We start from the raw sequence: 26,162 nt of genomic DNA, 5'->3' as shown, positions 1-26,162 counted from the left end.
GCATGCAGGTTTCCTCACAAAATTTTCCTTCAAAGTCTAAGCAAGCAATATTTTCATTTCTTAAAACGCACATAACTTAGAAAAGTTAGAGATGCGTGCTGGGATTCGAACTTCGTTCCCCTAAAGTGAAGTCGAATTTCTACCCACTGAGGTATCACCGCTTTACTTTATGTTTTGGCAATTCAGTGTTTGATCTTCTTATTTTGCAACTCTTTTATTTCATTAAAACTTGGCGTGCTTCCAGTTTTTTTTTAAACTCAGTAAAGCAGTTTAGCTATTCTCAATCCAAGAAGAACATAGATGTTGTCACAGATATTTTTTTTGTTTTATAAATTACTTGAGTAAAAAATTGTAAATGAAATGAATGAATTTCATCTTTCACGAAGAGTCGTGCAGCATCGAGCCCGTTCCGTCTTCACGATTCCTCAGTTCGCTACAAGATCAAAACCTCGCCTCACGAACTGGCGTGATGATGATGCATAAAATCCATCTTGTGTTTTCTTATTAGTTTAGTTTAGCTCTTGCGAACGGGAACGCGCTTGTTGCCTTTTAATAGTCGGAGTCCGAGTGCAATTTGGGAATTTGAATTTCTGCATCGGACCAGCACCCTTAATACCTAAAAGACTTGTACACACACACTTACGCACACACACACACCCACTCACACTCATACATGCTGTTTTGAATGTTGTAACTGATTGTTATGTATATTTTATACTTGCGCCTAATACTTAATTGTCACAGTTTAGATTGGGCCTTATTTTAGTAATGAGATAAACCCTAAACCGAACTAAATAATAAATAATAATCGCAGGTCGGTTTTGATTTTCGATACACTGTGAAGTAAAATTAATATAGAATTTATTTATACACCTTGTTTTAAAGCTTTAATTCGTCAAGTCGTCTACAGCAAGCACTTACGGAGAAATAAAAAGGGAGAGGAGGATTACAAAATATGCTTCAAAAACTGAACCAAAACGCGTGGCCAGTGCTAGCAAAAGATTTATACTGAAAATTTAAATATCCTATTATGTAAAATCGTAATTTTTCTTTTAAATATCATAGAAAAGTTTTCCTAAAGCTTTTTCTTTATAAAAAGTGTCTGTGTCCATCTCAAGGAAACAAGCTGTGTATGTGCCAAATTTCATCATAGTCGGTGCAGTGGTGTAGCTGACTATCGGGCACCAACAAAGACACACTTTCTATAAAATTAAATATGGACACTTATTGCAACACAAACCTCGAACTAATACTTATGGCAACAAAAATATTATTTTTGAAGGAGCGCAGATTTATAATAAACTACCATCTAATATAAAAGAAGCCAAATCTACGTATATTTTTAAGAAAAAACTAAAATTCTACTTGATAAATAATATGTCACTATAAGTCGTTTCCAGTAAACGATGGTCTTTGTTTTAGTCGTATGTTTCTTTTTTTTTAGCTACATTAGTTGCTTTATAGATTATAGTTTAAAGATTTGTATGTTCCTTCTATAGAATACCCTTACAACATGTTTTAGTTTTAAGTTTAATGTTTTCTCTACTAAGCGAATTTTTTTATAATTCTTTTGAGAAATAAAGATCTTAACCATATATATGGATTGAGCGCGGATGAAGTCGCAAGCAATCCGCTAGGCATCTATAAAAAGTGAATGTCCGCTACATGGACGGGACGCGGTGCGCACGCGCAGCGGCGACGTACACTCATTTCCATTAATCGAGTTATCTAACGCGGGCCATGCAGCCACGTGCCCTACTTCGATTCTTAAATTATTCGTGTATATTGGCCGCTACACACGTGCCGATTCCGACTCCAGACTCCAATATGATTCTCTGATTTTGTCGATAACCACCCTTGCGCAGAAGTGAGAGCTTTTGTGTGTTATTAAGGGTTCGAGCAAGTTGGTAATTTATAATTTTTGAATTATCACTGGTCTGATGGGAGGCTTCGGCCGGAGCTTGTAAGAACGTGACCGAAAAAGACATAACCTTAAGTGATTTAGCGTTCCGGTACGAATCCGCGTTTAAAATCAATATGGTAACATAACTGCCATAAACCTAAGAGCTAAGCCTGTAATCTTAGACTGATTATCACCAGTAGTAGTGGAGTAAAAAAATCCTGTAGTGTTATTTGTTTTCTCTAGGATTTTGGGATATAATTATGTTGTAGATAAATATGATGTTTATAATAATATAAAGCCTTTGTTTCTCCTCTTTTAAAGTGTATGTAGTCCAAAATATATTCTAATATTTTAATTTTATCTCATTCGTAAAAAAATTGTATAAAGCTAGTTTTCTGATTTAAAAATTTTTGACTTGCTAATTCAGTTCAACATAATTGGCACCAACGGTTTTGAATGGACTCAACCTAAACATCACACGGCATGACACCGAAAAGTACACAAATAAGGGTGGCTCAGTTACCCCAGTGGCTAGTACGCAGTAATCAGGTCAGAAGTTGGTTTCGGAAGTCGGCGTCATGTGTAGTCTGTAGAGGCATTGGTATGGTACAGATATAGATGCCCTATTCTATAAATAAATGTAATATTTTTTCGTCCGCACGGCAGATTCCCCTTTTAAAAATGTAGGAACCCGGATGCCAAAAGGTTTGCTAACCCCGGATTTTATCTGCGCGGTTGGTTAGTGTTATTACCGAATCGCAGTGTAGTTTGCTTCAGATAGTTTTTGATGTCTGTATAGACTATTAATTATATTAAACAGAACTTTCTCAATAATTGTGCATCTTCGCCGTCAGGTGATACTGGCCGGGCACTCTTGATAGGAGACATTTTCTTCCCGGGGGAGGTGCTGCGGGCTTCTCCTGTGAATCAGTAATGATGAAGAAGGGTACGAGAGCGAGCCAATCCTGCTCGGAGACGGAGCCACCGAAGTGGCGGAATAAAATTCGCAACGACGAAATCCGTAGGAGAACCAAGGTCACCGGCATAGCAAAGGATAAGCAAGTAAAAGTGTCAGTGGGCTGGTCGTGTCTTTCGTAGCACCGATGGCCGTAGGGGCAGACGTGTTCTACAGTTGAGACCGCGAATCGGTAGGCGCAGTGTGGGACAACCTCCAGCCCGCTGGACAGATGACCTTAAAAAAGTGTCTGGATGAGAAAGGCGGAAGACCGTGTGTGGTCGCGGCGCGCTCTTGAAAAGGCTTGTTCAGCAGTGAACGCTTGTGGGCTGTTGATGATGACTATAAAATTATGTTTCTGGTCAAAATATGCCTGTGTAACCATCTCCGTAATATAGCCTTTCTTATGTGCTCTTATTTATTAATTGTTGTTTGTTGTGCGCAGGGAAGGTGGTGTGCGGCGCGTGCGCGGGCAAGTGCAGCGGCGAGGTGCTGCGCGTGTCGGACAAGTACTTCCACATGGCGTGCTTCACGTGCCGCGCGTGCTCCGCGTCGCTGGCGCGCGGCGGCTTCTTCTGCAAGGACGGCCACTACTACTGCCCGCAGGTGAGCGATTTGCCGCTGCCACTGATCGCCAGTTTGTGTCTGGTAGGGCTCTGACCGTGGCTAGTTCGCCACAAAGACGCTAAGAAAATCCCCTCGAATACGAGCTATCCCTGCTTAATATTATAAATGTCAATGTAACTGGTCTTGACAATGTCTTGTTTGTTACGCTTTCACGCAAAAACTACTTAACCGATCCTTATGAAACTTTGTACACATATTATTGGAAGTGTTAGAAGTAATATAGGATAGTTTTTGTCCCGACGTTAAGCTTGGATCCTTTGGGAGAGGGGATGAAAGTGTTTGACGATTTTACACCATAACTCCGACAAAATATAACCGATTTAAATAATTATTTTTGTACTAAAGAGGTTATAATATGTGTTAAACAGAACTCCTCAGCGGACAGCAGCAAACCCCTCCTTTAAGGCTTAGCGATACGAATGAATACTTGATTTTTTTTAGTTTGCTTGAAACACCGCCAATATCTTAACTGGAAATAACCTAAAAACCTGAAATTTTGGCCCAACCGGCGCCAAAATACGAAAACACGTCAAAGAAAATACTAAGATTAGATTTGAATCGTTTCATTATTCTTAGATGATAAGTATGCAAGTTTCTCTCATCGTCGTCATCATACCTACACATTACCGGCCCACTACTGGGCACGGGTCAATCGCACAGTGAGAAGGGGTTAAGGCAGTATTCCACCACGCTGGCCCAGTGCGGATTGGTGGACTTCACACACATTTGAGATCATTATGGAGAACTCTCAGGTATGCAGGTTTCCTCACGATGTTTTCCTTCACCGTTGAAGCAAGTAATAGTTTAATTACTTAAAACGCACATAACCTAGTAAAGTTAGAGGTGCGTGCCGGGATTCGAACTCGAACTTCGAAAAGTAAAGTCGAAGTACTACCCACTGGGCTATCACCGCTTCAAGTCCGCAAGTGTCTTTAATCGGAAATAAATAACAGTTCTTCTGTGATGGTATATGTACAAAAGTATAGTGGATATATGATGGTTTTTACTTATTTTTATTTGACGGCCGTCTTTCTGAGTCCATGGCCGTGGGTTCGATTCCCACAACTAGAACATGTTCGTTTGATGAACATGAATGTTTTTCAGTGTCTGGGTGTTTATCTGTATGTTATAAGTATTTATGTATATTATTCATAAAAATATTATCATCAATCATCTTAGTACCCATAAAACAAGCTACGCTTACAAAGTCAAAGTCAAATACTTCTTTATTCAAATAGGCACATAGATGGCACTTTTGATGCGTTGATTATAAACAAAATGTGTACATAGCAGTGAGTAGTGATGGCGATAACTGCAATCGTAAACTTAAAACTAAAGCTACGAGGGTTCCAAACGAGGCCTGGTCTAGGAAGAAGCCCACATGAAACTTAGCCGGGTGTTCTTTTTGTTATCACCATCTCACATTGTCGTTAGAAAATATTTTATAGTTCCCTTACCTCTGGGCTAGGTGGCGATGTGTGTATTGTTGTAGTATATTTATTTTTATTATTATTTACCTTTTATGGAAATAAGGAATTTAGCTCATAAAATACTGGTATATTTGCAGGACTACCAGCGAGCGTTCGGCACGCGGTGCGCTGCGTGTAACCAGTACGTTGAGGGGGAGGTGGTTTCGGCCCTTGGAAATACATATCATCAAAAGTGTTTCACCTGCGCTCGATGCAAGTGAGTGTAGAATTGCTAGCCATTGTCTGTTGGTATTTTGTTAGGTGCACCAGTCCTGTATCTAATATCTGTACTAATATTATATTAATATTGTGAAAGTTTGGATGGATGTTTGTTACTCAATCACACCGGAACGACTTTCTTTAGCACAGACCTAGACCATAGTTTGGAAAAGCACACAAGCTTTTGTGAGACGTGAGTTTGGCGTTTTATTTGCATAGTGGTAGATAATCAAAGGACGTCAGAGAATAATATGAGCATGCAATTAAAAGTTCCACGAGAAAGTGTCGTGGTCGAAGTCGTGGGTAACAACTAGTTATTTAATAAAACTTTGGATCTCAAATTTATGGTTTAAGTTCAATAACTGACGAGGGTTAATAATGCAGAATTTATACGCGGCTATTGAGTAATGCATTTTATTCAATTGTTATTGTCTTAAAATTAAGCTTCAGAACGAGATTATTTAAATTGAGCTAATTTTGCATGTTGGGTTGTCTGACTGTATATATTGCTACTTTTTTTAAAAATTTTTTTTGTTATCACCATCTCACAGTCGAGTTAATGTTTAGCTATGACGTTAGAGAAATTCATACCTAAGCTTTAATTTAAGCAGTAATCCTTAATATAAAAATCAGTAGAATAGACTGAGCTTTTATTGTTATGTTTTACTTCAAAAGTTTTGTCCTTTAGCCATGATGAGTGCTTGATGTTGTTATACTGACTGTTTTGATGACCTCCCTGGCGCAAAGGTGATTTTAAGTAGGAGGTCCCGGGTTCGATTCCTGGCAGGGGCAATTGAGGAATTTATAATTTTTCTGGTCTGGTCTGGTGGGAGGCTGTGGCCGTGGCTAGTTACCACGCTACCGACAAAGACGTGCCGCTAAGCGATTAAGTGTCGCATAGAATCCGATCAGCCCGCTACCATCTTAGACCGCATCATCATTTACCATAAGGTGAGATTGAAGTCAAGGGCTAACTTGTAGTTGAATAAAAAAATAAACTTCCTGACTGATCGAATCGTCACTTCGTTGTCTCAACAGACGAGCATTCCCCTCCGGAGAAAAAGTGACCTACACCGGCAGCGAAGTGGTCTGCGCGGCCTGCACCGCGGCGCCGCAACGGCACACGGCGCACACAACGCGCGCTCGGCCATCGCCGCCGTCGCCCGCGTCGCCGCTCACGCCGCCCACGCCGAACTCGCCGCATTCGCCCACAACGCCCACAGACCACGAGCGGGAGCAGAGACAACCCGACCCAAATGGTGAGTCCGACTGACTGGAGCGAGTTGTGCATAGATGGGAATCATTAGCATCATCAAAGCGCCAGAGCCCTTTTTTTGTCGTAGTGGTAAAGCTTTATGGCTACCTCTGTCCTTTCGGGCAGGACAAAGGTTATGTAGTTCTTGTTGAACCAAACTAAAAACCACCAGGGCATGCCCCTCTCGTTGGCTTTAGTGCCTAATAGTTCAAATGTTATGTTTCAAATAAGATTTTATCTAATAATTAATGTGACAATTTATTAATCTAAGTGTTATTATTATATTCTTTTGACATCAATTATTTGGGCGGTTGTATCTACTGGCAATACACTGTACCTTAAACCAATATGTAAAACCTTATTGACGTGTATTTTGCAATAAATGATTATGATTATGACGTCCAGGGAACCCGTTGTATACTTCCCAGACGTCTATCAACCGCTCCAACCGTTTGCCAGGGTTATTACGCTAAGAAGAAGGGGGTCAGGACAGCTTGACACCCCCCCCCCCCCCCCCCCCTCGGGCAGTAGGGAGACTCATGTAGTGAAAGCTCCACAGCCCTGGGCGGGCCTCGGCTTGGTCAAGCATATTTCTCTATTTGAGACGGTCAGAAGCTGTTCTTTCCAGCCCTGAACTCCCAAAACCCTCATATCCCTCTCAACTCTATCACTCCACCAATCCCTAGGGCGTCTTCGGCCTCTACGCCCCTCCAATGTGCCCTCCATCAACGTCTTTGGGGATCTCGTGTCTTCCATGCGTTGCACATGCCATTTTTTTTTTGTTATCGGGGGAATTCTTCAAAGATACCCGACCTCAGGGAAGATCGGGTTATGTGGGATTTTTACCCACTAAAACCCCCTCGGTGGCCATCCTCGGCACATAATTGGGAGATCCGGTATCTCCTAAGAACGCACCGGTGCCTCCCTCGTACAGCGCATGTAGAGCTCGCACATGCCCTGCCCATTGCATTCTTAACAGTTTAATAGTTTTGACGACATTTGGTTGGACGACATAACTGAGATTGGCTGAATTTTATCCTCACTTTACAGCTGATCTTCTTCTTTGTCGGTTTCTTCATTACTGAAGGTTGTGTCCGGATTCAGTTACTTTGGTTGCGTTGTTAATTGTTTATTAATTAGGGCCCTCCATTCTATTCTACCCTCGGCCTAGTTATATAATTTTTGTTATCACCATCTCACAGTATATTAATATTAAGCTATGAAGTTAGAGAAATTCACACCCAAGCTTTTTTATCGTTTAGGTAATCCTTAACATTATAATAGGATTTTTCATAAGCTTACGTTTTATATAAACTTTGAACTTATTGAGAGACAACTCAAAGGTTTTATTCGGTGATTTGTTATAAATTATATACGATCGCCCGAATGAATTAGCAATTTTATGTAGCCTAGTAAACTGAACAACGAGTTTATTTTTGCTTCTAATATAAAATTGTGAGTTACTTTTTATTGCAGTAACATTTTACCCTTATTAGAACAACACGGCCGGCATGGCAGTTGTCCCTCGCGCAATAAAATCAATCGAGTGTGAAATCAAAAACAAGTAGGTGTCCACCCGCGCGGTTTAACCCTAGCCAAATCCCCAATTGAAATCTTACACCGGCATTCGCCGGCTAATACAATTTTATTTTTATAGTGCTTCTTTTATTGGATACACTAGCTGTTGCCCACGTTCTTTTCCGCATTTATTTGCCTCGCATTACTTGACGGGCTGCATTCTGAGTCCATGGCCAAAAATTCAATCATTTGTTTCAAGTAGGCCTAATTCTCGTATAAGCACTTTTGAAACGTCAAGTCTGTCTGCTTGTAGTGACTCTACCACCGGTTCGGAAGGCAGATTCTACCAAGAAGAAGCCGGCAAGAAACTCAGCAGTTGCTCTTTTCCAACAAAAACAATTCACATTATACATTTAAACATTCATTTTTCTATCTTGTGAGAGATTAAAGCGGAGCGGATTATATATTGACCGTACAGCTCTTTTCTGCAATATGAATATGGTTTCAATATCAGCAGCTTTGCCCCAAAATAAGATCCCATAAGACATCACACTGTGTTGTGCAATGAATGACTGCTTTTCAATGTCTGGGTGTTTCATCATCATCATTTCAACCGATAGATGTCCATTGCTGGACATAGGTCTTTTGTAGGGAGTTCCAAATTTCATGGTTTTGCTCGCGTCCAGCGGCCACCTGCGACGCGCTTAATATCGTCTGTCCACATCGTTGGGGGTCGACCGACTCTGCGCTTACCAGTGCGGGGCTGCCATTCCAGCACCTTGGAACCCCAACGTCCATCCTTTCTTCGAATTACGTGCCCCGCCCATTGCTACTTCAGCTTCGCGACTCGTTGAGCTGTCGGTTACTCTGGTTATTTTACGAATCTCCACATTTCTGGGTGTTTATCTGTATAAGTTAATGTATACAACGTGTAAATGGAAACTGAAATAGTACTTTACAGGCTCAAGGGGAACATTTGTTGTTTAGTTGAGACTTATCTGTGAATACGAAAACCTATTAGTTTTGTAGTAAACCGTTGCTATAGTTTTTACTACAAGAAATCAGACACAGCCCCAACATTACATGCAAAATTACAATAATGTGACTCCCATTAATTTATTAGGTATGCGTCGCGTAGATACTATGCGCGTGTCGGTCTTTTGTCATCAACAGGGTTGTCATAAATAAGCTATTTTGATTTAATATTTTTACAGGGTCATTCCTTATGAAATATACGAGTACTTATGCATCCTTCAATATTATTTCGTAATTCAGTCACTCGTGGTATATACCCATAACACAAGCTAGGCTTACTTTGGGGCTAGATGGCGATGTGTGTATTTTCACAGTAGGTATATTTATTTATTTAATTATTACCGTTTTTTCTAATACCTTTGCTTTCCTGAAATAAAAAGCCGTTCACCTAACTCCAAACTCTTAAACTTAACGAGGTTTAACTCAATAAAATCTAGTTGGTATGTTGCTTAATTAGGGTGTAAAAGAAGTACAAACAAACACTCTTTCGCATTTATAATAGTAGTACGGATTTGGGGATTGTTCGACTCACAGATATAGACTGCGGTTTTTGTTGACTTGCTTGATATCAAATGTTTCCATTGTTGACCCCACTGAGCCACAACCGCTTGTGGCCGCTAAAATTATTGAATAAAAAATGGCTGCGCCCACACTGGGTGTACGTTACATTATATAATTAGATTCATGTTAAATGTCACATTAAGTATTGGGCTGAATAAATCGAAATTGAAATTGAACGGGGGTAAACTTCTATTCCATGTTCCCGTGCTTTAAGCAAGTGGACACGTTAATTATATCTCCTGTCAGGGGATATAATTTTTGTCTTACGCCTGTGCTAGCCCTGGATAATCAGAAAATGTCCAGTACAAGTAATAAAAACTTAAGGGTAGGCTGTTTAGTTTATAACTCTAACATAGCGTATCCTTAAGTTTTTCTTAACTTGTACTGGAGATTTTTTTCATTTTATATCATCTGCATACCCTGCGCATACCCTCTATGCACGCAACTGAGTCTAAGATGGTAACGTGCTACACTGTTAGGGGGTACGACAGCTATAATATTAAACCCATGCCCCTATCGGTGTCTACGTGGCGGCACGTGCTGGTCCGTGGAGTGGTGACTAGCGGCCGCACGTTCCGTAACGCCAGCGTGCGGTGTCCTGGCAGAGTGCGCGGGCTGCGGACACGAGCTGTCGGAGGGGCAGGCGCTGGTGGCGTTGGAGCGGCAGTGGCACACGGGCTGCTTCGCGTGCGGCGAGTGCGGCGCCGTGCTGCAGGGCGAGTACATGGGGCGCGCGGGCGTGCCGTACTGCGAGCGCGACTACCAGCGCCTGTACGGCGTGCGCTGCGCGTACTGCCAGCGGTACATCTCCGGGAAGGTGCTACAGGTGAGTGCACATCGCGGGCTCGTTCATCAACAGCACTAACAACATACGAGTACATATTAGTTATCGCCATCACTACTTTACGCATTTCACGTATATGTAATCAACGCATCAAAAGTGCCATCTATGTGCCCATTTGTATAAAGGAACATTTGACTTTTACTTTGACACGTTCCAAAATATAGCACACACACACAATAATATGCACTGAAATGCACGGCAATTACAAGTGCTAGTGCAATGTGCTTTACAAAAAAAATGTTAGATCCAAAAAGCATTGTGCCAGTCTCCATCTTTTCCAACTAGATGGCGCCACGAAGATCCTGCATCGCGCTAAGAATGTGTTCGCAAATAATGAACATGTATACAACATCCAAATATCAATGTCTGGACCTCGCTCCCCGAGCACGTACTGAGAAAGATCTTTCTATAGCTTCCGTCATCTTTGAAAGTTGTTTATATGGTCATTCTTTGTAAGTACATCGCTAGCGCAATGCAGGAGCTATGTGACGCCATCTTGTTGGATAATGTGAAAACTGGTACAACATGAAAATAATTAACACATTACATGATGACAGGTACGATATATCAACGTTTAAAATTTCTTCAGAAATTTTAAGGCCAATAAATAATTAGGCACATAAATAACAGTTTCTACACTTATGCTCATGGTCTTGTAAAATGCATGTATGATATTGCCACAAACTACGAGCATGATAATTCGGGTCGGTGATAGGCAGTGGCGTGCATAGAGGGTATACCCAGAGTATGCAGATTATATACTCGTAAAACAAAGAAAATCTTTAGTTGGATCTACTAAAGCTTGAGGGTAAACTTTTTATAACTCTTTCAATGCCTATCTTCAAGTTTTTTTTTAACTCGTACTGGAGATATTTTTCATTTTATATCATCTTTCCGCTTAGTGCATACACTAGTGTATGCACTAAGCGGGATGATGACGGACGGGGACGGGACCCCTTATGCACGCCACTGGTAATAGGATTGTCTTCATAATCCATCGTGGTGTTTGTTAACCGCAGGCCGGCGATAACCACCATTTCCACCCAACGTGTGCGCGCTGCAGCAAGTGCGGTGATCCCTTCGGCGACGGCGAGGAGATGTTCCTTCAGGGCGCCGCCATCTGGCATCCCCGCTGCGGGCCCGCGCCACACGCGCCGCTCGACTTGGAGCGGGCCTCCTCTGAACTACAGGTTCGTGGGCGCGCAAGGAAAACTCAATGATGTAGTCTCTTTATTTTTTTTTATTATTTTTTAATAGTGTTTTTACCTACACTTGGAGGAATTATCAATTTTATAAATTTAAAATGCGTATAAAAATTTTCGGAACCGACAGGATTTAAACCTGCGACTCTCGGGCAATCGCGGCCTGAGCGCTTTCTCCAATGAGGCTACGGCTCTCCTACCGTCGATGCCGAAAATTAGTATATGCCTTTCACATCAGTCTTATAGCGACTGTAGCGTCATCTAGTAGGAAACGTTGCAGTTTCGATCTACTCTTTCAAAGGTCCATATTACAATGAGACACGTTTAAAACAAGAGATGACACATTGTTTTTTTTTTTTTTATAATTTTTTAATAGTGTTCTTTCCTACTGAAAGCGCTCTAATCTCTCACAAGATCAAAAGGTTGTTAAACTGTAAAATGATGGTGAAAAAGAACAACCGCCTGAGTTTCTTGACGAGCCGGTAGAATGGCCTTCCGAACCGGTCGTAGAGTCACTAAACAAACTGACTCGACGTTTGAAAAGTGCATATAAACTTGGCCTACGTAAAATTAATGAATTTTGAATTTGAATTGAATTGGAAACGGTGATAGCCCAGTGGGTATCCAGCTCGACTTTCTTTGCGGGGGCCGAGTTCGAATCCCAGCACGCACTAACTTTTCTGTGTTATGTTTGTTTTAAGTGATGAAGATATCACGGTGAAGGAAAACATCGACCATCGATACTTCTATCAGAAAAGCCCGATAATCTTAGACTGCATCATTACTTACCACCGTGTGAGATTGCAGTCAAGGGCTAACTGGTAGTGGAATAAAAAAAAATCTAAAGCATCATCAATAGATTGTTTATTTTTTTGTGGTCCGGAATCGATCTTAGGTTTTGACACTTGCTTTTTGAATCATTTAGTTGTGTTTTCATGCTTTTGATTACGTATTTATGATTTATTTTGAGCTTCTTTTTTATGTTTTTTTGGTTATTTTAGTTATTGTTCTATGTGACAGTTCTCGCTGCGCTCTCGCACGCCCAGTGTCAACGGCTCGTACTGCAGCCCCTACAGTAGCTTGACCAGGAAGGTCCGTGTCTTGCGCCGCAAGTTTTTTTTTTATTATTTCTTATTTATTTTTTATTTTTATGTTACTATATATTTACCAATGTAGATAAAATCCTATTGTTTTTTGGCCATCATACAATGTAGATAAAATCTATTTTTAGTTCGAAGTTTTTTTGTGATTTTACTTGACCGAAAATGATGGCGTATTAATGCTAACATGTTAAGGTTAATCTTACAGAAAATGGATTTATTATCATTTTGTCTCTCATGTTTATTTCGTTTCTAGGACTTTCATCAAAGGGCTTTTTATTCATTTCATAAGGTGGAATTATCAAACCAGGAAAACAGAAATTTTATAGGGCAAATATCAAAGTGTTTTACGGCTTTGTAGAGATAATATACAACGTGTATCGAAATTAAGAAATACTGTTGAACGGTGCATGAGTATATTTTATTAGGAATCGCCCTGTAAAAATATTATATCAAAAGAAGTATATTTTTTTCAAAACATTCATTTTTCAAAGTGTTTACTTATGACAACCCTATTGAAGATAAAAGACCGTCACACGCATAGTACCTAGGCAACGCAACGCGTACCTAATAAAGTAACAGGAGTCGCAGGATTTCAATTTTGCAATTAATGCTAGGGCTGTATCTGATTTCTGTAAAAACTATGGCAATGGTTTACTCAAAAACTATTAGGTTTTCGGTTTCACAGATAAGTCTCAAAGACAGTAAATAATGTACCTCTATAGCATCTGAAGTATTATTTCGGTTATCATTTACACGTTGTATATTAATTAATTTTCCTGGTCGCAGGTAAACTCTTGTATACCTGTACCTAAAAATAATTCATTGTTAATGGCCCTAATAACGCAATCCATACTAATATTATACATGCGAAAGTGTTTTTGTTTGTTTATTTGTTTGTTCTTCCTCTACGCCGTAACCAAGCCACACAGAAGGTTCCCACAGGATGTGTAAAAAAACTGAAATAAACTTGGAAGAAGAACGCGGCCAGCAGCTATTAGTTGCATAATTATTAAATATTAGTATTAAATATTAGTAAAGGAGAGTCCTATGGAAGTTGTCGGTCGGTTGCAGTATGGCTACCGCGCGGTGTCACCCGGCCTCACGCTTCGCGAATACCGCGACTCCCGCGACGAGACATGCTCGCCGCACCGCATCACCACCTACTCGTACCTGGCGAGCGAGCCCACCACGCTGCGTCGCTGTGTGCAGCCGTATGACCGCCCGCCCACCTCGCCGCACTTCCACAGACCCCCGTGTAAGTGCATACAATACAATTACATACATACAACTTTCTAAATCAATGACCTTTGTAATTTAAAAGAAACCTTTGAAATGTTACCTCTTTGGTTTCCATGTTTCGGAGTCAAAGTTTTTTCTATTATTTAATTACACGATAGATATGTGTTTACTATGTAATTTATTTGGCTAGCGACCATAACATATATGTTGAGGATTTTCATGAAACTGTTGCCAACTGCCGCGGCATGCATGTGTTTGGCCAGTATAGCAATTTCTATTTATCACAAAGAAGGTTGACAAAATATTGCTTAAATTTCCAATCACGTTTGAGAATATGTTCTTTGATACATTTTTATAGACCCACCCCAGGACCCACAGTCCTGGATTTATGAATAAGCCGTAAAGACCGCGGTCTAGAGGCGGCAGATTTCAGAATCGCTGATTCTCTTGTAGTTTTTATACTAACTAACGTAGCTTACAGAAAAGTCTTAGGCTGCCCGTCCAAACGTCCGTACAAATGAAAAAATATTATTCTAGAAAGGTAAGTGCATGGGTCGGCGGAAATAACCTACACTCATACATCTATCTATATATATAAAAGAGAAAGTGTGCGGGTTCCGTATAGGCTCCGAATCGGCTGGACCGATTTCAATGGAACTTTCAGGGAATCTCCGGATTGACCTGGCGAGTAATCCTGTAAAGTTTGGTGACGATCGGAGCACTTCTATTTTTGAACTGTCAAACTGTCAAATACAGCCTTTATTTACTATGATGATATTCTATTGTTGGGTGTACATGGGTGTAGATAATGATCTTCACCCGCTCGAGAAGAGAATAGAAGAGAATGAATACGGAGAGAAATAAATGATTTAATCTATTATGAGACTTAAATTAAAAATTTAATGATGTAAGTTTATTGTTTAAATAAAATAAAGCAAAATCTAGCCCGGCGAAGCGGGCTGGATACGCTAGTTATCAGTGGCGTGCACAGAGTTTTTCACCAGGGTATGCATAAGGAAGGAAAATGGCATAAAATCCTGCCCCTTTATGAGCAGTGGCGTGCATTTCCTACATGCACAAAAGCACTGCATACCCAAATTATTTTATATAGCTCGTATTGGAGGGGAATATTTCTATTTTACGCTATATATGTGCTTTATGCATACCCTGGCCGAAGACCCTGTGCACGCCACTGTTTATGAGTTATACAAAAATTGTAGGGTATGCAGTGCTTTTGTGCATGCATGAAGTGCACGCCACTGCTAGTGATACATATAAATCAAGCTCTGGTAACAAGTTGTCGGTTTGTCCCCAGCGTCGGCCAGCACGCGGGCCAGTTCCCGCGCGGGCAGCAAGGCGTCGTCCCGGCCGGGCATGCGCGCGCTGGTGGACTCCATCCGCTCCGAGACGCCCCGCCCCAAGTCGCCGCGGATGAACAACGAGGTCAGACCACGCGAGACTATCCATTGTCCGGATTGACACTTGCCGATCATCACCCGGGGGAGCGTGAGACCTCGCCATGAGAAGAGCCCCGAGGCTCGACGACACCGGGGGGAAGGTGGGAGACGTTGACCCGAGGGTGCCTCCTGCGAGGACTCGGACCTCGGCTCGGTTCGACCTCAATCGGACTGTAAAGAGTATCCATGAATCAGCTAGGTCGCATGACAGGATAACGAATGGCTGCGGAATACTGACGGCCGATAAGCGCAGTGGGCAGCGAACCTGCTTTCTGAGTCAAAGGCCGTGGGTTCGATTCCCACGACTGGAAAATGTTTGTGTAATGAACAGGAATGTTTTTCAGTGTCTGGGTGTTTATATGTATATTATAAGTGTTTAAATATATTATTTATATATTAGAAAATATTCATCAGTCATCTTAGTACCCATAACACAAGCTACGCTTACTTTGGGGCTAGATGGCGATGTGTGTATTGTCGTAGTATATTATATTACTATATTATTATTAATACTGGATAGAAGCGGGCGTTACTTTTGTAGAATTCTGCAAATGATATAAATGAAAATTAAGCTTATTATAATTATTTTTTTATCAAAAATAATGCATATTATCAAAATTAAGCTTAATTTGCTAAACTCCGCGAAAAGCAGGAGAATCTGTGTGGTGTAATTTATAATTCCTTCAATCCTTATACTCCAATAATTGTTAACAATTATTCATTGTAAAGTCAACATCTCCTGAGGATGCTCCGGTTTCGGAGTGAAACGTGCGTAGAGGGTATTGCCGAAGATCTGTTTGGTGTGTAGTATAAGGATTGAAGAAATTATAAATTACACCACACAGATTCTCCTGCTTTTCGCGCAGTATAGCAAATTAAGCTTAATTTTGATAATATATCATGGATTTCCGCAAAGTAACGCCTGCTTCTATCCAAAAATAATGCACAATAAAAATATTTCTCACCGTACCAATCTATGTGTCTACAGTGGCGTGCACTAAATCTGTATGCATACCTTGGTAAGAAACCCAGTGTACGCCACTGCGTACATAGAGGGTATGCACAGGGTATGCAGATTATATAAAATGATAAAATTCTCTAGTAAGAGTTAAGTATTTTAACTTAAGAATAGGCTGTTCGAGCTAAAAAAGGCTACCCTTAAGTTTTTATAACTCGTACTGGATTAATATAACTCATTATGTACCCTGTGCATACCCTCTACTACCCTCCACTGAGTGTCTATTAGTATTCCAAATTTAATTATGTCCATTTCTTTAATTATGTAATCTTTTTTTTTTGTGATATTAAAATAAACTTTATTTAACTAGATAATGCTTTATAATAAAACTTGTCTCCGTGTAATTTTTTCTACAAACGAAGAATAAGGCGAAAGATAAAATTTTTGAAAAGGTTTTTATCTCGTTACGCCATAGAAGTATAACTTCTAATGCGTGTACATAAGTGCACGTTTTTTTTTTTTAAATAGAGTGCTTGTAGATTGATAAGCGAGTGTGCAATGCGCAGGAACCCATCGAGCTGTCCCACTACCCGTCGGCCTACAAGCCCCCGCCCGGCACCAAGCCCAAGATTGAGCGGGACGACTTCCCCGCGCCGCCCTACCCCTACACCGACCCCGGTATGTATTTAAATTCAAATTAAAAAGAGTTTTATTCATGTAAAAAAATAAAATAAAAATAAACTACCACAATACCCACATCACCATCTAGCCCCGAAAGTAAGCTTAGCTTGTGTTTATGGGTACTAAGATGACTGATGAATATTTTTATGAATAATATACGTAAATAGTTAGAATATACATATAAACACCCAGACACTGAAAAACATTCACGCTCATTACACAAACATTTTCCAGGTTCCAAACGCGCCCTGGTCTAAGAAGATGATTTTGATGAGCCCACAAAAAACTTAGCCAGATTGTACAAGTTACATGCTAGCTGTAGCAGTGGTATGGAAGCCTAATATCGTAACGGCTTCGGCCTGTCAAAAATGTTTTATGCATGTGTATGTCGGCGATACGCCAGGGTTTTCACGCTCGGTGTCCATTATAATAAAATAACTCACAAGATATCACGTAGTTTATTTTCGCACAATTGCTAGTATAGAACAGAGCCGATTTACATAAATTAAACGCTTTTATAGTTTCCTTACAATGGCTAAAACGGATATAGTAAATACAACTTCTTTTGAAACAAACAAATAAAATTAGGTACTGCAAAATAATCCTTAAAATATTCCTTAATATTTATAATAAATGTTTAATCAATTTAAATGACTTAAAATGATTAATCATTTATATAATACAGAGATTTGTTCATTTAATTGCAACAAACATTAGTCAGTCTAAAGATGGCGCTGCAGGCCAGATTTAAAATGAATTAAAGAAAGACTTATTGCATAAAATAATAAAGTTTGATACAGAATAATGATATTAATTCTATAAGATATGAATTTGAACATTTTCACAGTAAATAAAGTAGTTTAACAATAAATGGAACATCAAACATCTTTAAAACATTCAAACAGTCAAAACAGTGTCTATTAAATATCAGGCCCTAATAAGTAGCGGTTTCATGTTTACAAATAACTATTTGAATTTAAATCTGATATATTTCAGATATTTTTATAATAAAATATTCACTTTAACGATAAACTAAAACGTAAATATCAATAGTCGCCAATTATTGCCGACAGGTGGCGATTTGCGCCCATACGGCCATACTGACTCCAGCGCGTCCCTTGCGCTGTTTTATGACATAATTTCAAAGGCCTCACCCATACTGAGATCTAGCCAACACACAAGGCATCACCCATCATGGGATCTAGCCAACACACAAGGCATCACCCATCCTGGGATCTAGCCAACACACAAGGCATCACCCATCCTGGGATCTAGCCAACACACAAGGCATCACCCATCCTGGGATCTAGCCAATACACAAGGCATCACCCATCCTGGGATCTAGCCAACACACAAGGCATCACCCATCCTGGGATCTAGCCAACAAGACCAGGTTTAAAAGGATACGCATGGTGGCCAGCCAGCGTTTAAGGAAGGATATTGGATAGGAAAAATAAGTTTCACGCAAACTCATTAATAATTACAATCTTAAATCATATCAATTATTAACACATTAATAATTACAAAATTAAATTATAAACCATATCAATTCACTCGTATGTTATCATGTAGAACTAACTTTGTCCGAAAAGGAAGTGGACGCACCCTCGGTCTCCACTGATTCCTCCGCCCATACGGTCAATTCGTCTGAGTTGTCAGAATCATTGAAAGGGTCTGATTGAGCTATGGGAGCGGGACGTAAGGCATCGTGACTTGCAATCTTTTCTGAACAACCACGAAGGTTAACATGCCTAAGCCTATATCGATCATTTGGTAATATTTCTAAAATTTCCATCGGACCTTCAAATTTTGAGCCTAACTTAGTAGTGTGTCGTTCATGGCGCCGCATTAAGACGAAGTCACCGACTTTAAATGGACGGATTGTAGCTTTACCTTTATCAAAACGAGTTTTATCGCTAAGGGACCGCTCGTCCATCCGTTTTTTAGCAATCGATCTAACTTCCTCTAAGTTGTCTGTTAGTATGTCATCGTCAATTTGCAATATTTTAATGGCAGGTGGGTAACATCTTTTTCCTAATAATAATTCCATGGGACTTTTACCTGTACTTTTTGATACTGTGCAGTTAATAGCTAATTGTAATTCTTGTAAAGCTGTGTGCCATGGCCTACTCAGTTCTATAACAGACATGTTATCCTTTATAACTTTCATTAATCGTTCAACCTGACCATTGGCCCTACTAGCTCCCTTTGCTACTACGTGGTGTTGAATCCCATATCGTTGACAGAAGTTTTTAAACTCTGTTGAAGTCATACTTTTATCTTGGTCAGTAATTAATCGCGATGGAGAGCCAAATATTGTAATCAGATTTTGAAAACATTTGATTGCAGTTTCACTAGTACGATCATTTGTGTAAATCATATGGACATATTTAGTAAAGCCGTCAATAAATACAAAAGCATATTCAGGTTCACTACGTTTTCCGTTCATTCTTCCAGTTATATCTGCATGAACGGTATGGAAAGGAACAGCTATTTTGTCAACGGGATGTAAAGTAACCTGTCTAGCACCAGATACTCCTTTTCTAACTCTACACATGACGCAATTTTCTACAAATTTTCTGATTAATCTGGTCATATTAGGGAACCAGTACTGCTCTCGCAATTTTTCAAGGATCTTTTCCCAACCGAAATGTTGAAGATTATCATGATAATGGGATATAAGATTCCATCTATAATTACGTGGAACTATAATTAACTTATGTGTCTTGTTATTAATCTGTACTTTACGTCTCAGTAATTTATCCTGAAGTATAACGTAAGTATCTGCGATATTCTTGGGAATCGAATCACCTTTCAATTGCTCTACAATACTAGATAGAGTTGAATCGCGTTTTTGTTCTACAAGGAGCCAGTTATGATCAAGTGTAGTGGTATTAATGGACCAAATTAGGGGTCTTGATTTATTAAATTCTAAACAGCGCTTTAATTGACGTCCATTAGAATTTTTAATTGGATTACGACTAAAAAAATCAGCATGAGCAAGTTTATCGCCCTTACGGTATTCAATTTCAAATTGAAAATTTTGCAAGAAGGCCCACCATCTATGCACTCTGGGGGTTAGGTCTCGTTTGTGACTCGAAGCTTTTAATGAATTGCAGTCTGTGACTAGTTTAAATGACCGGCCATGAAGGAAATGGCGAAAATGTTTAATAGCCTTTACCACTGCAAGAGTCTCTAGTTCGTAGGAGTGGTATTTACTCTCTGTATCTGAAGTTCTCATACTAAAATAAGCTACTACTAAAGGATTCCTATCTTGTCTCTGAATCAGAACGGCGCCATAACCAATTGAACTGGCATCTGTATGTAGCTCAGTTGGCAAATTTGGATCAAATATAGTTAAAACTGGGGAAGATGTGAGTATGTTAATTATTTCTCGTCGAGCAATTTCATGTCGGTCAGTCCAATTAAAAGAAACATTTGCTTTAGTTAGGTTGTATAGAGGTGCCATGATTTTAGAGAAATTGGGTACAAATTTTCGAAAATAACCTGCTAAGCCGTTAAATTGCCTTACTTCTTTTATATTTTTAGGCGTTGAAGAGTCAGTAAGAGCCTGAACTTTCCTTGGGCTTGGCCTAACAGTGCCATTTTCAATAATGTTACCAAGATATTCAATTTTAGTTTTAAGAAAAGAACATTTGGCAATATTTAGAGAAAATCCAGCCTGAGTTAATCTAGTCAAAATGAGATTCAAATTTATCAAACCCTGTTGCACGGATTCAGATACAACCAGAATATCGTCAACATAAACTAAAGCAATATTATCTCTATAATCACCTAAGGCGGCATTTATGGCGCGTTGGTATACAGACGGAGCATTACATAGACCGAATGGCATTCGAAGATATTCAAACTGTCCATCCGGGGTTACAAATGCAGTTTTCTCGATAGATTCTTCCGCTATAGGAATACCGTGGAAACCAGAGGCCATGTCTAAACAACTATAATATCGAGCTTTGCCTAATCTATCAATTTGGTCCGCTATAAGGGGTAAAGGATAATTGTCTCTAACGGTATTTGAATTTAACTCTCTGAAATCAACGCAAAGTCGGTCCGTACCGTCCTTTTTCTTAACTAATAATATAGGGCTGCTGAACGGAGACGAGCTATCTCTTATTATGCCATTTTCTTTTAGGTCTTTAATAATATCTCTGACCTTCTCACGTTCTAAAGGGGACAAACGATATGGTCGGCGTTGCACGATCTTATCGGGATTTTTTAATCTAATTTTTAGCTCCCCGGTGGTTACCTGTGAGACGCGATTTCCAGATGTGAAATTATCCTTGAACTCATTGATAATACGATAGATTTCTTTAATTTGTGTATCGTTAGTAAGGTCGGTATCTAATTCAAAAGAAGATGTTAAATTTAAACATTCATTGATAAAGAACTCGCGATTAATTGATATACTGTCCTCGCTAAGGGTAACGCTAAGGCCGGGTATATTTAGAAGATTAAAACCTATTAGAATGTCAAATTGAGTTTCATTATCACCTACTACATAAAACTCGAGCTCTAAGCGAACATTATCAATTTGAACTATAGTTTTAATGCTTTGTTTTGAAATAATTGTTTGACCCCCAATACCGATAAACTTCACGTCAACTTGCTTACGTTTTCCAGCAACGGAGCCAGCTATTTTCTCCCGAATTAATGAACAATCAGCTCCAGTATCGAAAAGACAGTTATAATTTGTGTTTCCAATAATTACATTAAAAGTGGCACGTTTAATAGATGAACAATAATTAATTGTTTTATTTGGGGCATTACGTTCGTCATTTTGACGGCGGTAACAATTTTTCTCTAAGTGGCCCTTACGATGACAGTATTCACACTCAATAACCTTAGCGTTATTAAAACTACCACGGGAATTAGAATTATTATTTGATTGTGACAAAACAGGGTTATTTTTAGATGGATTTTTGCAGTCTCGTGAGAAATGACCCGGCTTATTGCAATTAAAACATATGACTTGATCCTTTGAAGGTGCCGCGACACGTGGTTTTTTAACGTCATTATATTTACTCTCTCTATTTTCAATTTTACGCTTTCGAAATGTTTTTAGTATCGATACTAATTTGGGAAGTGAATTGGGGGTATTTCTCAACAACTCAGAACGAATAAATTCAGGATAAATACCTGTGATCAGTGCATCCACTACGTCGGCGTCGGTAGCTTCTGGTCGAACCCTCCTGAAGAGAGTCCAAGCCGTTGTAGCATATTCAGCGTAGCTGCTCGCATGGTCTGAAGTGTAGCTGCGCCATTTCTGCACGTCATCCGCGTACCGGAACTCATTGCCAAACGTATGAGTTAGCTCTTCCTTCACTTGTTCCCACGTGGTTGAATGCAGTGACCAGGTGTCGGCCCAGGTCTTTGCTCGTCCTCTCAATTGTAAGATGGCCTTCATTCGAGCTTCATGGGGCGAAATATTTAACTTCGTAATGGTTTCGTCCACATTAGCACACCAGTCCCTGATGTCATGCGATCTCTCATCAGGGTTGAACGGCGGTAGATAAAAGTCATGGTGCCGCCGTAAAGGTGCAGTCTCTGTAGATAACGTCGCTCTCGCAGCGCTTGTCGCAGCAGTTCTTGTTATGGAGGTTAGGAGACCCATCACTTGTTCCATACTGAAAGTTGTACCATCTGGAGGCCCTGAAGAGTTTTGGGGCTGTGATCCCACCGCTGCTGTCGGCGATACGCCAGGGTTTTCACGCTCGGTGTCCATTATAATAAAATAGCTCACAAGATATCACGTAGTTTATTTTCGCACAATTGCTAGTATAGAACAGAGCCGATTTACATAAATTAAACGCTTTTATAGTTTCCTTACAATGGCTAAAACGGATATAGTAAATACAACTTCTTTTGAAACAAACAAATAAAATTAGGTACTGCAAAATAATCCTTAAAATATTCCTTAATATTTATAATAAATGTTTAATCAATTTAAATGACTTAAAATGATTAATCATTTATATAATACAGAGATTTGTTCATTTAATTGCAACAAACATTAGTCAGTCTAAAGATGGCGCTGCAGGCCAGATTTAAAATGAATTAAAGAAAGACTTATTGCATAAAATAATAAAGTTTGATACAGAATAATGATATTAATTCTATAAGATATTAATTTGAACATTTTCACAGTAAATAAAGTAGTTTAACAATAAATGGAACATCAAACATCTTTAAAACATTCAAACAGTCAAAACAGTGTCTATTAAATATCAGGCCCTAATAAGTAGCGGTTTCATGTTTACAAATAACTATTTGAATTTAAATCTGATATATTTCAGATATTTTTATAATAAAATATTCACTTTAACGATAAACTAAAACGTAAATATCAATAGTCGCCAATTATTGCCGACAGGTGGCGATTTGCGCCCATATGTACCTTATCACAGGCACTTTCAAGCGTTCATACATATAACATGTGACCAAGTTCGACGGCCGATTGGCGCAGTGGGCAGCGACCCAGCTTTCTGAGTCCAATTCCGTGGGTTCGATTCCCACAACTGAAAAGTTTTGGTGTGATGAACATGAACGTTTTTCAGTGTCTGGATGTTTGTTTATCTGTATTTTATAAGTATTTATGTATATTATTCATAAAAATGTTCATCAGTCATCTTAGTACCCATAACACAAGCTTCGATTACTTTGGGGCTCGATAGCGATGTGTTTATTGTCTTAGTTTAATTACTATTTTTATCACCATTAATGTTAGTCGATGGTGATAACTACATTCGTCAACTTAAAACTAAAGCTTGGATTGCAAACGCACGGTTTTTTTGTTATCACCATCTCACAGTCGAACTAATATTTAGCAATGAAATTAGAGCAATTCTATTATAATATTAATGATGAGGATTACATTAATGATAAAAAAGCTTGGGTATGAATTTATTATATCTGTAGATTATGCAATACTATGGTCCCAAATGATTTTGATAACCCCGTAGCAAGAGTAGCAATTGCTATGGCCCCGCGCGAAAGAGGGTCCCGCATATTTAATACCACTCATCTCTGCCATCTGACTGACAGACGGACTGACACGCAAACGCACACGCAGACATCACCTATAGTAATTTACTACACTATTAATTACCCACAAAATTGTAATCTATAGATAGCAAATACCTATTGTGTTTAAGATACGTATTGAGTATTCAATTGTATTTATACCACTTTATACTTAAGAACCCATAGCAGATCAAGTGCTCTTTCAAAGAATTTGATACGGGCCCCGCGCTTGCTTGATCTGGCACTGGATGCCCCCGTGGTTTGCCCCGAAACCGCCCCAGCAATGGCGGTTTTTAGGTTAACAATAATCATGATTGGAATGTAGATTAACCTGAATGCTTGTCGGTCGGCAGAGCGTCGTCGGCGCTGGTCCGACACGTACAAGGGCGTGCCCGACAGCGACGAGGAGGGAGAGCGCGTCAACGGGCTCAACGGCGACGTCGACCCCAAGCTGCGCCGAGAGGAACAGGAGCTATCGAAAATAGAGACCGGCATCGCGCAGGTTTTATTTTTTCCTTCATTATATCCCATGGGGACAAAAGTCCACTTACGGATCAGAAACGTGGTCGCTGAGTATAAGCCTCATAAGAAGGCTCAGAGTCACTCGGCGGGCGACGGAGAGAGCTATGCTCGGATATCTCTACGTGATCAAATCAGGATCGAGGAGAAGAGCTAGACTTGCCGACATAGCTCTATATGCGGGGCGCATAGCACGGAGAACCAGTGGCGTGCACTTCATACATGCGCAAAAGCTCTGCCTACCCTTAATTTTTTGTATAAATCATAAATGCGAAAGGTGTTTCCATTTTATGGCATTTTCCTTATTTATGCATACCCTGGTCAAAAACCCTGTGCACGTCACTGCGGAGGACTGCTGGACGTTAGGGTCCCAAGGGGTTGGAATGGTGACCCGCACTAGAAAATGCAGCACTGGTTGACGACACATCAAACGAGTGGGGAGCCGCTAGACACAAGCGGCCCGGGATAGTGGATTTTGGAACTTCTCCAAAAGACCTATGTCGAGCTGTGGACGTCAAATCGATGAAATGATGATGATGATATCCTATGGACCCCTTTTCTACCTCGTTTGTAATTTATTTATTTGCTTGAGGCAACTAGGAACGTATAAAAAACACAACACACAAATAATTTGAAACATAACAATTCCTCTATAAAGAACAATCTAAAGGTACAAAAATATACAAATAAGTATAACGCACCTTTGCGGTGAAATTGACTATAAAAAATATTACGAACAATACATAATAATAAGAAATTGTTTTTTTTTTCAGGTATTTTTGAAAGAAGTGAAAGAACGCGAGAAACTTCAGCAATGGAAGAAACAGAATTTAGATCCTAGAAATGCTAGCAGGTATGTAAAATGGAATTTTCTTTTTCACGATTATGTGCACATAATAAGCACATAACCAGAATTTCTTATCGGATTTCTTCATATCTAAAAAAAATATTACAGTAGCTAAACATTAATCTTGTCCTAATCCAAAGGTTACCTGGTAGAGATCGCTACTAAGCGATAAGGCCGCCTTTTGTATTCTACTTCTGTCTTTGTGTATCTATTGTTTTTTTTATTTTCCTTCATAGTGGTGTACAAATAAAGAGTTTAATAATTAATGAGTTTAATGGAACGTGGTTTTATGACTCAAATTAGTCCACACATATGTAATAGGTTAAATTTTGTTTGGTAAACATTGGTTGCATAGAATTTGCGACTTTAAATCGTGTGATCTAAAGTTCATTTTACTTTGAAGTTCTTCGATACTCAAAACAATTCTGCATGCATGTCCGCGGTTTCTCCATAATGTTTGCAGAGGCGTGTGAAGTCAATCAATCCGCTCTAAACCAGCGTTTTGAACTACTGATGTTGATGACGATGATTGTATTTGCAGGACACCGAGCGCATCCCGCGAGGCGGGAAGGTTACGATACTCATCACCAGTTGGCGCTTCGCCTTCTCGCTCGCTCGACCATCCGCGAGCACTCGACTCCGCCCCACTACCAGCTAGGCATCACCACGTGCCCTCCTACAACGGTATGTTTGCACCACAGTACACTGTACACTAGTTTGCCACATAAA

At 39.7% G+C, this 26,162-nt stretch overlaps 1 protein-coding gene across 3 annotated transcripts in view; it reads left to right on the top strand.

The window, feature by feature from the left end:
- The window catches only part of LOC120634126 (actin-binding LIM protein 2), a 164,354-nt gene that overhangs the window by 122,850 nt on the left and 15,342 nt on the right, over positions 1-26,162 (top strand). For all 3 annotated transcript variants that reach the window (XM_039904521.1, XM_039904519.1, XM_039904520.1), the window contains exons 2-13: positions 3,304-3,464; positions 5,053-5,171; positions 6,212-6,432; positions 10,148-10,368; positions 11,406-11,576; positions 12,609-12,680; positions 13,763-13,946; positions 15,246-15,373; positions 16,912-17,023; positions 24,421-24,569; positions 25,360-25,439; positions 25,975-26,117. In XM_039904521.1, coding sequence (XP_039760455.1) covers positions 3,304-3,464; positions 5,053-5,171; positions 6,212-6,432; positions 10,148-10,368; positions 11,406-11,576; positions 12,609-12,680; positions 13,763-13,946; positions 15,246-15,373; positions 16,912-17,023; positions 24,421-24,569; positions 25,360-25,439; positions 25,975-26,117 — 1,761 coding nt within the window. The remainder of the gene's footprint in view (positions 1-3,303; positions 3,465-5,052; positions 5,172-6,211; positions 6,433-10,147; positions 10,369-11,405; positions 11,577-12,608; positions 12,681-13,762; positions 13,947-15,245; positions 15,374-16,911; positions 17,024-24,420; positions 24,570-25,359; positions 25,440-25,974; positions 26,118-26,162) is intronic.

Source organism: Pararge aegeria, chromosome 23 (assembly GCF_905163445.1).
Source record: "Pararge aegeria chromosome 23, ilParAegt1.1, whole genome shotgun sequence".
Lineage (NCBI taxonomy): Eukaryota > Metazoa > Arthropoda > Insecta > Lepidoptera > Nymphalidae > Pararge > Pararge aegeria.
This window is presented reverse-complemented; position numbering and strand designations above follow the sequence as displayed.